This window comes from Rhinolophus hipposideros (assembly GCF_964194185.1).
Source record: "Rhinolophus hipposideros genome assembly, chromosome: 19".
Lineage (NCBI taxonomy): Eukaryota > Metazoa > Chordata > Mammalia > Chiroptera > Rhinolophidae > Rhinolophus > Rhinolophus hipposideros.
Genome location: NC_138065.1, coordinates 8324433 through 8340267, shown reverse-complemented (window position 1 = coordinate 8340267; position 15835 = coordinate 8324433). Strand labels below are relative to the sequence as shown.

General features: G+C 49.5%; 2 protein-coding genes across 3 annotated transcripts in view; one reads left to right on the top strand and one right to left on the bottom strand.

Moving 5' to 3' along the window:
* Window positions 1-1520, top strand: part of TTF2 (transcription termination factor 2) — a 36404-nt gene extending 34884 nt beyond the window's left edge. For both annotated transcript variants that reach the window (XM_081025663.1, XM_081025662.1), the window contains exon 23: window positions 578-1520. In XM_081025663.1, the coding sequence (XP_080881789.1) occupies window positions 578-722 (145 nt within the window). In that variant the 3' untranslated portion in view covers window positions 723-1520. The remainder of the gene's footprint in view (window positions 1-577) is intronic.
* A 6240-nt stretch (window positions 1521-7760) lies between these two features.
* Window positions 7761-15621, bottom strand: TRIM45 (tripartite motif containing 45). Its single transcript, XM_081024998.1, has 6 exons — window positions 15003-15621; window positions 12673-13397; window positions 11303-11432; window positions 10589-10703; window positions 8836-8962; window positions 7761-8029 (listed from the first exon to the last, which is right to left on the bottom strand). The coding sequence occupies exons 1-6, from the start codon at window positions 15488-15490 to the stop codon at window positions 7881-7883; spliced, it is 1734 nt and encodes a 577-aa protein (XP_080881124.1). The 5' UTR covers window positions 15491-15621; the 3' UTR covers window positions 7761-7880.
* Window positions 15622-15835: the final 214 nt, after the last annotated feature.

Below are 15835 nucleotides of genomic sequence, written 5' to 3'. Positions count from 1 at the left end.
TGCTGTTTATTTTTATGTCTCTCTCTTGTGTTCTCTTTGAGAGCAAGACTGTCTTCATCTCTCCATACGTCCACCTGGCACAGTACATGGCACATAGTGAATGCTTAAGTAGCACGTGGTGACTGAGTGCATGACAACAGTGGCGTTTCCCCAGTTTGTAAAACCCGTCTTCAGTGTGAATTCGCCAAGAAAGAAGACACTCTGCTTACACTGGCCTGCATATACCTAGCAGAAACTTGCTAGTTTCAGGGCCTTCTGGCCTTACCAGGATGAGCTGTTTTGTGTGAAAGCTGGATCTCGACACTTCTTTGGAGAGGGATATCTTTTGCTTATTTTGCATTACTCAGTTACCTTAGCTTCAGAAAGAAATAAAGTCAATTTGAGTCCCATCATTTTAAGTAGACATACATTTAGTGCAGGTTGTTTAGGTCCCCTATACACAGAGTTCCTAACCAAACCTAAGAAAGCTAAATAACGGAATAAATCTCACTTAAAAACCGAAGCATAAACAGAAGTTTGAACATGTTATTAGATATGCGGCTTTCGGTTTCTGATTGTTTGCTTGTCTGTTTTGTAGATTTGTTTGTGAGGGAACAGTGGAAACGAAGATCTTGCAGCTCCAAGAAAAAAAGAAAGATTTGGCCAAACAGGTTCTATCAGGATCTGGAGAATCTGTCACCAAGCTCACCTTGGCTGACCTCAAAGTCCTTTTTGGCATCTAACTTCCTGTTTCTAGGGCTCAGTATTGTGCCACTGTTGGTTTGTATTGGGACCTGGGGAGAACGACCTAACCATGGTCCTTTGGGCTCTCCTGTCACCGGCAAGCCTTGTGCCCGCCACACAATGAGGCGTACTCTAGTGCCCAGAATGGAGGACCAGTTATCATGTCAACCATTGGTTAATCAATCATGTTAATCAATCAACCTATTTAATGAGTGACATACAAGCCAATGAATTATTTCAGATAAAAGAAAATGCTTTCATGTTAGATAATTTTGGAAAACAACTCTGGGAGAGTTGTGCATACGCTTCAGTAAAAGCTCAAAAAGCCCTTTCTCTTCTCAGCTGATGGGGGACCCAGCATTATTACCTTCTCTAACAAAGAGCCTATCTCTTTGTCTCTCCTGCCAGTGAGGTCACTCCTGTAACCTCTTTGTGGGCCGAGTAGAGAGTGGACCCCTACAGCCATCGCTCTAGTTGTCTCCATCCAGGCGGTTCTTCCTCTCAGGTGTCAGATCAAGGAGGTGCTTTGTATATAAACAGCTGTTTAGCGTTTCTATCAGTGTGTCATTTAGTAGTTGGTATGGTATCATTTAGTATTACTGTGTAATTTTGTACTGCTATCACATCATGTAGTATTTGTATCATGTAATTTGATATTTGTATCATTATTGCAGTATTTGCATTTTTACAAATGCCCAGTATCTTCATTTAGTGTTGTATCATTTCGTAGGTGTACCATTGTATCATTTAGCATTGGTATCATAGGGATAACCTAATAAATACGTGTTTGACACTGTAACAGAGATCATGCTATGTGTTCACTAAACCCTATTTCCTTTTCCTCCTGGGCACCCAGCCTACATTTCCCAGTCGTCACTGCAGTTACCTGGGTCATATTACTGAGTTCTGGTCAATGGAATGAGGAGAGAAGTGATGTAAGTCTTTTTTAATCTGCTCTCTAAAACTTTGCACGTGATTCTTCATGCTGTTTCTTTGCTCATTGGTCCATTGGATGCAAAGTTACTGGTGGAAGACTACAAGACCCTAGAGAATTGTCAAGCCTCCAGATCAGGGATTCTTAACCTGGTTTTTGGCCATGGTCCCTCTAGGTAGACTAGGAAGCCTTGGTTCCTGAATGACTGGGAAAAGCCCTCCCGACATGTACCTCCCTTCTCACCCCAGCTCACCCACATTGCACTATGACATGATCAAGAAAGAATATATTTTCTTGAGCCACTGAGATTTGGGGGTTGTTTATATAGCAGTTAGTACCCTGACTAATACAAACTCGAGGCTTTTGTACTTTGGGAAACTTCAGATTTCGTTCTTCCCATTAGCAATCATTTCTAGAATGCTTATTCTGCTAATTTTTTCTAGAAAGAATTGTAGTTCTTTCTAGACGGAATTATTTCCCTCCTTTGAGTTAGGATTAGGAGACGAAACCCTGTGTCACCTCAGTCACAGTTGTGGACTGAGGCTCTGGCGCCTCTTTAAGCAAAGATGCCCCCTAAGGCCAAGGTCGAAAGGCTTACAAAGGCAACGACAGTCTGGCCTGGTGGGAAGAGTTCTGGTGTGGAACATAGACTTAACCTTAGTCCAGGTTCACTGCAGCTGGGGACGTAACCTTGAAAATACCCATTTCTTTACACTTTGGTTTCCACATTTGTAAGGTGGGCATTGTTTTCAGAACTCAGCAGCTACAGTGAGGTCCCCGATAAAATCAGGAAAAGAAAGATGTAAGATTACTATGGGAGTTATTCTATAAGATCAACACACCAGGGCAAAGATAGGCGTCACCTGAGAAGCAGTGGCTCTCAGGACAGCAAGAATGTACAAACCCTACCTCTGCCATTTGCTGATTGTCTGATATTAGACTCGTTTCAGATTCCCTGAGCATCTCGATTCTTTTATCTGTAAGATGTGTTGATTGGCATGTATCTTGTTGTGCTCCGCCGGGAATTCAGTAACAAATACACATGCTAGAAGCCGTTTGACTAGATAGACAGGTCGGGTATGTCCGTCAGAAGGCACGCTGGTTAGGTGACACGGTCACTGTCCATTCCAAGCACTGTTGGGATAGAGGCAGTGTGAACGTTGAGGTCCAAGTGTTCTTGCTTTTAGTTTGGATATGGGTTCAGGGCTGTGGATAACCTAGTCTTCAGATAGTCAGAGCCCAGTGATGAGCGTCACCTGCCATAAGATTCCCTCTGTAGCTTCAACAGTTTCTCTAGTGTTTTTTGTTTCTGAGTCGAAGCCTGGCGGAGCCACCTAACTGTGTCTCGAGTAGGTTTCCCTATAACAGTGAGATGCCGTGGATGTGAGCTCGATGCAGCAAACGTCGGGACACTGTCCTGATGGGACGGGACGTATCAAACACGCATCCTGAACCCCAGCCCTGGGTTCATGGAAGTAGCATTCTGGTGACTATCTCAGGCTCATGTGCATTATAGTTACAGTGAGTCAGTTTCTTAAGGTCCGGACATGACACGGTGGGTCCTTGGACCCTCTCGCAATGGGCAACACCCCACAAAGTGGTGATCTAATTGAGGTGCTGGCGTGTGAGCTCTGCCCGTGTCAGCCAGCCTTCCAGGTGACAGCAGCACTGCTAGGTTTTTTCAGAGCCTCCTGCCTACCTCAGCGGACCTGGGCAAGGACGCAGTGAGGTAATAAGTGCTTTATAAGCCGTGGAGTGCCATACAGATGCTAGTGTTATTGCTGTGGGACCAGGTCTGGGGATGAGAAGACAACAGCCGCATGGGTGCAGCTGAAAGAACCAGATGGGGAACATCTGTCACCAAAGCGCAGCGTTGCTGAGCACCCAGTTTACAAGGCATTTCTGATGTGGCGGAATTGCCTTCATGGAAGGTTTCTAGTTTGACTTCTCTTTAGCAGTGTTGATCCAAAAAGGGCATTCCTGTGTGTGCCACGGCTCGATGGCATCCAGGGTCCTCTAAAAGCCCCACCCAGGACACCTGTGGTCACACAGCCAGTACGAACAGCGGTCGGCAGAAGGACACCTTTGTGGGACATGGCCCTTTTCTCCAGCAGTCATGATTTGCAGTGGCTGTGTAGGAATCCCGGGTGTTACCTCTCTCTCACTGTCTGTTACCCAATGAAGTGGCTTTCAGCAGGGCTCAACATGGACGCCGGATTGTCCTGTGCTCATAGGATAACCATGGAGACTCCAGTGCTCAGCGTGGCCTCTGGTTGTCTGAAACCTTCATGCCTCGAGAGAACTGAGTTTACAAAGTGGGATATTGGGCTGCTATTTACTATGTAGCTTCTAGCCCTAAGAAAAGGCAGAAACAATTAAAAAGCATACCGGCAGGCCCAAAGAAAATTATAATAGGAATTTAGAATTCCCAGACATGTAACCTAGATTAAAGTGTGTTCGTAAATGAAAATGAAATTAGAGCCAATTATGATCAGTAACTAGGGGTGGAGATGGGGGTGAAAGAACAGCCTAACTCCTAGGGAAGGAACAGGGAGACAAACATGCAGCTACACAGTATCTTAACTAGCTGGAGTCCTTTCTCCCAGAATCCTTAGCTGAATCTTAGTGAAGGTAGGGATTATATATGAAAGTGAAGATGGGGAGAATACTTTTACTGCTTAATTATTTATACATTAATTCAAAAAACTATATGAAATGTGCCAGGCATTGCTGGGTACCGAAAATATAAGGATAAGCAAAACCAAGACCAATCCCTTTCCTCCTAAGGCTTATAGTCTAGGAGGGAGGGCCACAGGTATTAATCACATCATCGTGTATGTCTGTCGTGAGTGCAACAGTGGAGAGGTACGTGTAGCTGGGACAGCAGAGAACAGGGAATTGACCTAGTCAGGGCAGACTTCTTTGAAGAAGTGATGAGGGAGTTGAAATCAGTATGTAGAAGCCAACAAGGCCGAGAGGGACATGCATCTTCCTCCAGTCTGCTTTTAATTACAGTAGCATTCAGCTGCGCCCATCCACCTGTTAGCTGACACAAACCTAACACAAGGGTGTACATCCTCTAATAAAGCTGAGTGACTTGCATTCCAGAGCTTAGAGAATGGGGCGTGGGGGTGGGTGACAGGTACATGCATGTGTTTGTTATCCAAGAAGCCAAGATGTTTATCCTCTTACAACATCCCAAAGGACGGAGGCTGTAATTGTGGTTCTTTTTTTCTTCCCTGTGAACTCCCGAGCTATAACTTACCTCATAACACTACCTCGTGCTGACGCTTCAGTGCTCACGACTCCAAGGTGATTTCTGAAGCACTTTGTGACACTGGGGACAACTTGTAAATCCTCAGACTTCTTCCTCACCTTGCAGTCTTGGGCTCTGCAGATTACTCTGACTTTGCCAGGTCTTTCAGCTGGCAGGACGGTTCACTTAAATTGAATTTAGAGTGCACTGTAGGGCAGGTCAAGGAACAGGGCCACTCCCTCCCCTGCCCCCCCCACCACCGCCACCTGCACAGGCTTTCTTAATGTTTGTAATGGAATTGTTACCATTAATATTGTTTGAAGTCTAAGCATTTGCCAAAACCTAGGTGTTTTATAGACATTACTGTTGCAGTATAATTCCATCTACAATAGCGTTATCCAATTACCAAAGGCCTTTTCCAACTGAAATAAATGATAAGCTTTTTATCCTGAGTTCTGAAATCTGATTCATTAAAAGACGTGTGTGTGGGGAATGATGTAATACAACAAGCTTCATGCCAAGTGATTCTCTCGATGTCTGAGGTTAACTGGAACATTCAAGGCTGGTCCCTAAGGTGCGTTTAATTTATCCAACACGTTTGAGAGAAGGCCAAGATTTTTTTCCAAGTGGCATTTGGTTGAACGACAAATATTGGAGTTTGAGGGAAGGGAAGTCTGGCTTGTAGAAAGATACTAAGGCGATCCAAACTAAAAATTCTACCAATTAGATCTTTATTCATTCAACAAAATGTGATTAAGCCTCTAGTATGTGTGCCAGGAACTGTCCTACACGGGAACAATATAGTTAATAAATGTCAAATCTCTGCCTTCCTGGAGCTTAGTTTAGTATCAGAGGACAGACAACAAACACACAGAATAATATGGTAGATGGCGATGAAGCCGAGTAAGGGTGCTAAGGAGTCCTGGGCTGGGGGGTGTTGCTATTTACACAGGGTGTTTAGTTAGGGCTCTCCAGTGAGATATTTGACCTGGGAGCAGATACCTGGGGAAAATGAGTGAATCGTGTCGGTGTCTGTGAGAAGACCATTGTAGTTGGAGGGGTGATCAGGCCACAAAACAGAGGACTTGGGGATTCCGAGGAGCCCCAGGCAGTCAGTTTGGCTAGAATAGCGTGATGGGGGGATGGGTAGGAAATGAGAGAAGAGCAGGGATCCAGGTCATGCAGGTGTAAAGACTGGCTTTGTTCTGAGTAAGATGGGAGGCCATTGGAGGGTATTAAGCAGAAGAGTGACGTGATCTGAGGTGTTTTTTTCCTTTAAATTTATTGGGATGACAATGGTTAGTAAAATTACATAGGTTTCAAATCTACAATTCTCTAATACATCACCTATATATCACATTGTGTGCTCACCACCCAGACTCAGTTCTCCTTTCATCACGTATATTTGGTCCCGTTTACCCTCATCTACCACCCCTTCCCCCCTTACCCTCTGGTAACCACTCAATTGTCTGTGTCTATGAGTTTTTGTTTATTTGTCTTCTTCCTTTGCTGTGGTGTTTTCAAAGGACCTCTGACTGGAGAAGGGAGCACAGGAGGGCAAGGGTGGAAGCGGAGAGACAAGTTAGAAGGCAGACTCCAGGTGAGACGTCCTGGTTTCTGAGGCTGGGATGGTGGCGGCCGAGGAGAGCAGAGCTCAGCAGACGCATTTTGAAGGGATGGCTGGTCGGCTCCGCCAGTGGACTGGATGTGGTACCTGATGTTCCCAAGACTTGACTCCAGCCCCTATCAGGGCGGATTGGGACTCCCTTGTAGAGAGATGGAGAGGCCTGCAGAAGTGGTTTGGTAGAAGAGGCAGGTGGAAAGAAAGTTGGAAATTGCGAGTTCTGTTTGGACATTTTAAATTTGAGATGCCTGTGATACACCCAAGTGGAGACGTTAAGTCAGGTATTGGATGTGTTCCTTTGGGATTTGGAGCTGGAAATAAGTTTGGGAGTCATCAGTATAAAAACGGTATTTAAAGTCACAAGAGGATGGGATCATCTACGGAGTGGGAGGAGATAGGAGTGCAAGAACTGACCCTTCGGGCGCTGCAATGTGTAGAGACTGGAGAGAGAAATAAGGAGGAAGCGGCAAAGAAGACCGAGAAGGAAAAGTCAGTGAGATAGGAGAATTAAGAGAGTGATGCCACAGAAACCAAAAGAAGATGTTTCACGGAAGGTGAATGGGATCCGCTGTGTCCTTCCTCCCCCAAGAATTCTCTTTCGAGTCTACCAGCGCAGCGGCTGTGCTCTAGGCGTCAAAGCTTCAAGTTAACTTCCTAGTAACAGACAAAAGTGAAGCGTACTCTAAAAACCAAAGAGCGCTGAGAGATGTGAGGCGGACAAGGGTCCCCTCGGTCCCCTGGCAGGAGATGAACTGCAGTAAATGTCTGAGCTTCTGTGTCAGCACCATGCCCCTTCATTGGCTGACTACGTGTGTGCCCTCACCAAAGGGGTACAAGGGGTACAAGATGGACAGGGCACGGAGGTGGAAGAGGGGCACCTCCCCCTAAACAGCAAGATCGCAGTGTAATCCATTTAAAGAGTGGGTGCTAGCGAGAAGTGGATGTGATGAAAGGAGGTTTTCGTTCTGAGGGAAATAGCGAACAGCTCAGGGAGAAATCAGAAAGGTTGATTATCAAACATGGAGGAGCCAGACTACCCCCGTGATCTCTAAGTTTCAGCAGCACAGGTAACTCCATACCTGGACAAGACAGGCGGCCTCCCCGGGGGGAGAAAACACTGCCAACCCCTCGTTAAGACAAAGAATACAGTGGGGGTCTCTTGTGCTCAACCGTCCACACATACAGTCAGTGAGTGACTCACAAAAAGTTCTTGAACTCGAGAGTATAGCTAAGGCACTTTGTTTTTAATTCTGTCAGTTTCTTGAGACTTCACGGGGGTCCGGGGGTCTTCTGGGAATCTGAGGTCGTGCTGGCTGCAGCTTCACAGGCCGACCCAGGCAAGGTCAGAGCGCCACGGTCCTGAGCAGACTCCTTGCTGAGCTCGGCCCACTTGCCCACGTACATTCTGACTTCTCGGTGAACTTCCCACAGCACGACCAGTGGGGACGACCTGGGTGGCCTTTGTGGCCATGGCCACAGCCTAGGTACCCACCTGCATGGTACACAGAGGAGAGGGAAGACCACCATCAGCAGTTGTCATGGAAACAGCACCTGGCAACATTTTGACTCACCGATGTGAGAACATCTAATAAAAACCTGGTGAGAAGAACAGGTTACCGGACCCCTCTCCAGTCATGACTGATGACAGCAAATCAATTAAAGTTTAGCTGCAAGTCTGAGAAGAGTGTTAGTTTAACACTCTGCTAACTCAAGGACATGAACTGGTTTGGATTTGAACTGGAATAAAAGAGAAGGGTAGAGAAGTGGAAATAAAGAAGGTAGATCCTGGAAGGTTTACACCAAAGGGTGCGAGAGCCTGTCTTAAGGCCACCATTACAGCAAGGACACGACAGAGTATTTGAAAGAAATTACATCTCCTGCTGAGCTGAGAAAAGAGCCACACCCGGTTCAGTTGGGCTAATCATCTATTCCCCCATCCCTGCCTTGTTTGGAATGTCTTTAACCTGTTCAAAGGAACTAGATGGGTTAACATTTTTTTATACTGCCGGGATGCTGGAAAAGGTAGTAACGGAAATTGAGCATCCGGGGAGAAGCACAGCGCTGATGGGACTGGTGACCTGTATCAAAACGGCAAGAGCCCAGAACTTTGAAGTTTGCTTTCAATTTTCAGAACAACCAAGAAGCTTGAAACGGGACTTTTACAACTGTGGCGTTTATGTGCACAGAGTGTAGTCTCGAAACAAAGCCTGAGTCCGACTACTGCAAACCTAGTGGCTGTGTGCTGCCGGGCGATGGGCCCGGACGGGAGGGACTTTGGCGAGCGCCTGGTCCCCTCACCTGGCATGGTGCCTCCACAGGCGCAGCGAGCAGTTTTCTGGCCTCCGCTGGAGCAGAAGGTGCAGCAGTGAAACACGCCTGCGTGCGAGCGGTGCCTTTTCCTCACGGTCACAGTGAATGGCGAGCCCTTTGGTGTTCAGACCAAGAGCAAAGAACAGCAGCGTATGAGTCAACAGGGACGAGCTGAGCACCCCAGGTGCTAAACGGAGTGTAAGCAGAGGGACACGGCCAGCAGGAGGGGGCCAGGGGCTGGGGGCTAATAATTGCCTCGCGGGGTGCTCGGCGGGATGGGCCAGACACAAATGCCGTGACAGTCAAGGCGTGTGGGCTACGCCTCTGGCACGTCGGCCGCCTGATACACAGTATACCCAACCGGCCTTCACATCACTGACTTCCGTCTGTCTTCTCCATTCTTGAGGAATCTCGGGTAATTAGTAGAGAGTCTTAACCACCAGGCTAGGACGTCCTGTGTCCTGTGGTCCTTACTCCAATTTCTCAGACACACCACCCCTCACACTGAGCTACCTCCTTCCCTTCCACCCCTGCATCCTGGGCGTAGCTGTTTACCCAGCCACTTATTCTGGGGCGGTGCAGGGATGTGCACGGGAGAAAGGTCAAGAGTGTGTGGTTAATCCCCAATTAGAAACTCGACCTGCCCCATTTCCTTCAAGGATAACATCCATTCTCCAATTTCTTTGTTAAAGAATAAATACTACGTGTCCCTATGTGAGAACCATGCAGTCTGCGAAAGCTGAGTTTGGCACCTTAGTAACCTTCCAAATGTTAAATCTCTCTTCTTTTAAAGAGTTTACAGACTATTTTAAAAACAACTTGGAGTTCACAGAAGTGGGGTCAGGTTCTGGTTTTGCCCTGCAGGTACTATGTATGCTGGCACGTTCGGTTTCTCAGTCTAATTCCATGAGCATCCCTATGCCTGAATGATCTGGCAGAAAACTGAAACAACGTATGCCAACACCCAGCCCACTCCAGGGCTGCAATGAGGCAAGCAACCAGTGGCCCGGAATCTGAGTCTTCCGAGAGCACAGACTCAACCAGCCTAACATCCCGACACTGGGTATTTTGTTGGCCCTGTGGGTGTTGATTTCTTGTTGGGGGGAACCTCTGACATTTGAGTACAAATGTCACAGAGATTCTGCTGAACATGTTGAGTAGGACCTGATTTGAAAACATTCACAGTCTCTAACCAGGAAGTGTTACAGTTGTCTGTGGAGGTGGTGCAGTAAACATGGTAACAGATACACACATAGGTCTGTAAACAGTAGGGGGTTACATGGGCAGGTGCTCAGGCAGGTAGGTGACTGGGCAGGTGAGAGAAGAGGGCGTCCCTCTCCCAATTGTGTCCTAGGACGTCCACGCCGGGTCATCGTCTGAACAAAGCTGGAAAATCCTGAGCTAGATTTACGTTTTTTGAATGTGTATTCTTGTCTGCTGATAGATGGCCCCCCGTGATTCAAGTATCTTTCCCAAATTAAGCATTCCAACAGCCACCTGGGAGAACGGTAAACTGCAAGCGTAATTGCCGGGAGGTGAAACAGGGCCACCAGCTTCCTCCAGTAAGAATCAGAGTCACAAAACCTGGCCCATTTCGAAAGTGAAGGGAAGAAAGCAAGAAGAGAATCCTATTCAGTCCCCGTCTACGGCTGATCCCGTGAGAAATGTCTCCACATCCTAAGGTGACAGAACCCGGGTGCCAGGTGAAAGGGGCTCGGGGAAGCACAGGCACAGGTCTTACCTGCACGTGCTGCTCTCTGACGCAGACCAGCACAGTGTAGACGCCAGGTTCCTTGGGGGTGTAGGAAATGGAGTATGTCCCGTCCTTGTTATCTTGCACCACCGTTCTCACTGGACTGCACGGAGATAAGAGTCGTAAGGAGCCGCGCGCTGTCCCAAGCCGGCTCCAGCTGCCCACTGTCTTAGGGTGTACACTACACCAGTAAGTTCAATCTCAAGCAGATGCTTCTTCTACTTGTCTTGGAAATTAATTTCACAACAGAAGGGAAGCAACATAAATGCTAATTTAACCTGAAGTACGGATGACTTCCTCAAAAACATTCCTGTGTTCTTCCATCGGCTTCTGTTGTACCTCCCTCCTCTCTCCTCTAATCCCAGAGTCATAGCTCTGCGCCCAGCACAGTTTAGTAGCCGAGTGGGGCTGAATTTTGAGAAGGGCTCCATTCGGTCTAATATAAAATATTTTTTCAGTCTACGCAAAGCGTGGGATGAAGACAATCTGAGGGGCAGATCAGACCTTTGGGAAAAAATTGAATATAGGCCTAAAATCCACAAGAAAACACATCTGGTCCAGCTGGTCCGATCACATTTTTTAATAGCATCATGGGGAGGTAGGAGGTAACTACAGCAGTTAACACCCCCCCGATTGCAAAGGACCTCAAGCTTCCAGTTTCATCACTGCTTTTGACCCGTGACACCTGAGTGTAGTACTAACCTGTCTTTCTTATCGTTGGGGACCACTGTGACCCGAATGTCGTCTCCTCCCCTGCCCAGGCTCTCTCCCGCTGCATCCTTACAGAACAGGGTGAAAGAGACGGTCTGTTTCTCCCGGGCTCTGTGGAGATCTGCCGAAGATAAACACTCAGCCCTCACCTCGAAGGCCAACTGCAGGGACTGTGCCCCAGAGCGGACACCATCTTGCTTTTTCTCCTTGGAACAAGAGGTTGTGCTTCCTGTTGACTAAACGCCCCGCTCCCCTTCTTTTCTCCTCCTGTCTGTCTCGCCAAGCATACCTCTGGGAGTCCCTCTACATGAGCCCGGTGGTCTCAGCCAGCAGCTGCTCTCGGATCACATAGGATCCAGGACCTTAACTTCAGCCCTAAGGAAGCTTTGAGAATACTCAGGACTGACCTAAGTATTTAGAGAAGAAAACCTCTAGACCCTGTGACAGAGGTTGGGAAACCCCACGTCACACTCATGGAGCGCAGATCCTGCTGGATAGATGGGGGGTTCATCTGTGAGGATCTCCTCAGGGTGGTAGCTCATGCCAGGATGGGGGTTCTCAATAGCTACAGCCTAATCCAGCAGTCCTATGAAACAGGGCTTCTTTGCCTGGACGGGGGCTCATGAACTACTGGGAGGTCTCCGGAGAGGTTTATGGTCTAAGGATCTGAAATTGTATGCTGAAGACAGTGGGTGTTCCTTGGGGAGAGTCATTCTCAGAGCGATCTGTGACCTCCAGTTACCAATTCCTGTGCCAGAGTCAGGAGGACTCTAGGATACAATTTTCCTGTCAGCACTGATCGATGAAATATATGTTTGCACAACGTGCTTCCTTTAGGAATAGAACACTGTGGTCAAAAGAAATTGTTTTTCCCACTACTGAATGACACGTCTACCATATTCTTTTAAATGCGAATGATACGTGGCCTGCATGAGCCAAAATGGACACGGAAGAAGGGGAAGCCCAATCTCCTCTTCAGAACTTGGTCCAGGCCGTCTGGGGCCTGCCAGGCTCTGAGCACTCAGGCTTTCGCCCTGCCCTGCAGGCTGCTGTTGGCATCTCCGGGCACTGTCTCCGCTCTGCCATCTGACAGAAACAGCTCCTTGGTAGTTACCATACTTCTCAGCTGGAAAAGGTTCAAGCCTCGCCCGGGAAGGGACAGGAACTGTAGCCTGACCAGAGAAATCAGAAAAGGGCGGGGGGGAGGGGGTGGTGGTGTCCCTGTCCTTTACTTGAGATTGCTGTGTCTCCTTTGGTAAGCTGGTCTGTGGGAGCTCTTCCTAGCTGAAAAAGCCACGCATCTCTACACATCATGTCCCTGTCCACCGTCCCCTCACCGCCAGCGGGCAGTGCCTTCCTACCTTCTCCTTGAAGGACACACTTGGCCGGGTCGACCTCCTGCGTGCTGATGGCCCCGTAGACTTCATAGCCGCGGCACCGGCCTGCTTTCTCGTGAGGAGAGAAGCGTATCCTGCCGTCCACGCTGGGGCGGGTGCTGTATTCGACCTGGTTCAGCTTGGTGAGCCGCTCCACTACCACCCCCTTGGTGATGAGGATCTCCAGGTCTGAGCCACTGGTCAGCAGGTGCTCGGTGAACTCCACTCCTGTCCTCATGTCTGCCAGCAGCTGCTCCAGCTGCGCCTTCTGCAGCTGCAGGGCGTTCTCCTTCTGGACCCGGATGTCTTCCAGCTGCTTCAGCAGCTTGTCCCGATGCTCCTCGATGGCCCTGATGTAGCCCTCCGAGAAGGTGCGGACATCGGCCGCCACGGCCTCCACTCGCTCCTGGAGGGCCCTGTGTGTCTGTGGGATCTGGGCCAGGGCCGCCTCCAGGGCCTCCACGTGGGGCTGGGTGCCCCTGAGCAGCTCCCGCACGGAGTCCCCGTGCTTGTGGATCACGTTGCCCGTGAAGTCACAGGGGTGCTCCCGGTGCTCCCCCACCACGCAGTCCCTGCACACGGGCCGGTCACACAGCTCACAGAACAGCCTCAGCTCCTCTGCAGGGTGAGCAGGACACAGGATGGCTTTCCCTACCCGGCTGTAGCCTTTCAGGTCCACCATGGTGTGGTGAGCCGTTTTCTTCTGTCGCCTAGGGGCAAGCAGAGTCAGGAACAGGAAATAAGGGAACCATTCTAGCTGGGAAACGTCCCGACTTTTCAGAGCATGGGCTCTGAAGTCAAACCTGAGTTCAGTTCTCCTTGTGTTAACGTCTTACTAAGTACATGATCCCCTCTGATTCCAGTTCCTCGTCTGTGTAGTGGGGACAATACCACCTGCAGAGGCTGTTGTACAGAATAAATGATAGTAGATGAGGGCTCGCTGGCTTAGGACATGACTTTCCAAAAGGTTGCAACACTAAGGCTACCTCCTAGAACTTTCCCCAATGAGTTAATTTGGCAAGTTTAGACAAGTGCCACAGCCTACTCCAGCGGGCTACAGGTGAGAGCAAGGTGAAAACCCAGCACCGAGACAAACTGTGCCACGTGGCACGGCAGTAAACCCCAGGCAATTGAAAAGCGGCTAGCTGGCCCCAACAAAACGTCTCCCTCAGCTTTCATCTAAGATCTGGGTAGAGCATTTCCTTTGACCATCTGGGGGTCTACATCACCCAGAGCGGCAAGCTAGAAATTTCAACAAAAGTCACCAACATTATTAGAAAGAGGGAAATGGTCAGTAGACTCAAAGTTCTTTTAATTTCTTTTCTGTAGCCCTTTAAAGATTCAGGGAAATCCCTAGGACACCCCGGTGACTGCTACGGCAACTTGAAGCTTATATGTCTGTTCTGGCACTACAAGAGTGGCTGGTAAGAAAACAGGGCCAGCTGTTTAGCTGGCAGCAAGGCAGTGACAATTATCAGTTAAAAATAGACTAAAGACTACTAACTTGTTCTGTTGGTGAGGCCAGAGAAAAATGGAAGGTAGAACTTAAAAACTACTTTAGGCTAATCCTAAAACCTCGGCCATTTAATATTCTGATGATCTGCAGTGGGGAAGAGGGTTGAGAAGGGACAAAGAGAGCTTCAGATGACAAACCTCACCGAATGCCATAAAAGACAATCTGCACGCCAGTGAGCACCTAGCAGCTCACCGCCCCAAGTCCCCAAGTAAGTAGAGCACCAGGCAAAGGCTGAGGTGGGGCCCTGGCAATCAGGCACCTTACACTGGGAAGGCAGCATGGATTAGAAAGGGCACGGAATGTCGTCGGATCTGGATTTAAAATCTGGTTCTGTTACACGCTACTTACCAGGTGTGGGACTTCGGCAAATTACATACTAAGGTGCTTATCTCCGCAAATAATAAATAGGGGTGAAAACAGTGCGTGCTTTCCTATAAAAGGTGCAAGGATCAAGTGAGATCGCGGCAGGGGCTATGCTATTCTATTCCTTCTGCGTCTCCAGCACCGAGTCCAATTACTCACTGGACAAACGACTGACGCTCCAAGATCACTGATCCTTTTGCAACCTGGAAAGGATCATCCGCAAGCCTTTGATGCCGTTATTAGTGTGGGTTAATAACAGGCTCCAGGAGTTAACTACCATTCTAGAGTATTTGCCATCACATCCTGGTTTAGTCTTTGCCCTTCCGTGGCGCTTGAGAAAGCTTTGCTGTCCGTCTGTTCACCAAGGGATGTCTCCGTCTTGACCCTTTGCACGCTGCGCGGACGCCACCCCAGGTGGGGGGGATCCCATCTTTACCTATGAGCCTGGCAGCAGAAGTGGCAGAGGTTGGCTTTGCAGGTCTGACACCTCTTCTCCACTTCCCTGTCGCTGCACAGGTCACACACCAGGCCCCGGCCTTCCCCACGCAGGCTCTCCAGCATCGCGTCGTTCATGGCCAGGTGGTCTACGGTGAGAGCCTTCACTCCACCCGTGGGCAGGTCCACCTGAGCGTCACACACGGGACAGAGGATGCCGACCTGGGGCTGCAGGCTGTGTGCCTCGAGTGCCTGGAAGATGGGCCCCTCAGAACTGGTGTCAGAGTCTCCCCCTCGGGCGTCCACCACCGAGAAGGGCTCCAGCTGCTCCAGACACGTGGTGCACACTGTGTGCAAACACGGCAGGAGCCTGGGCGCCGTGAAAAGGCCCAGGCACAAAGGGCAGTGCGTCTTGCCTGAGGCCCCAGGGGCCGTCCCCCGGGGGAGTCTGCCCACGAAGCCCAGCAGCGGTTTTCTCGGTTCGGACATGGTCCCCACGTTTGCGCCCAGGATCAGAAGACGCCCCGGGCGGTTCTAGAACGAAGTAGCGGGTGAGTAAGCGCCCCCAAAGGGACAGTTTCCAGAACTGGGACAGAGACCACGGGGACTCCCTCTTGAGCACATCAAAGGGCCAAGGGGAAGAAGAGCACCCCCCAAAGGACCCACGGGGCGCCCGCCGCTTCCCACAGCATCCCATACCACCCCGCCCCCCAAGTCCTCCCGGAAGCGCTTCCTGGTCCAGGTCCCCGCCGGTCCCGTGGCCGCCTCCTGGACCCCCGCTCCTCTCGCGCCCCCCACTACCATCCCCCCCCCCGCCGCCCGCCCCCTTGGGCC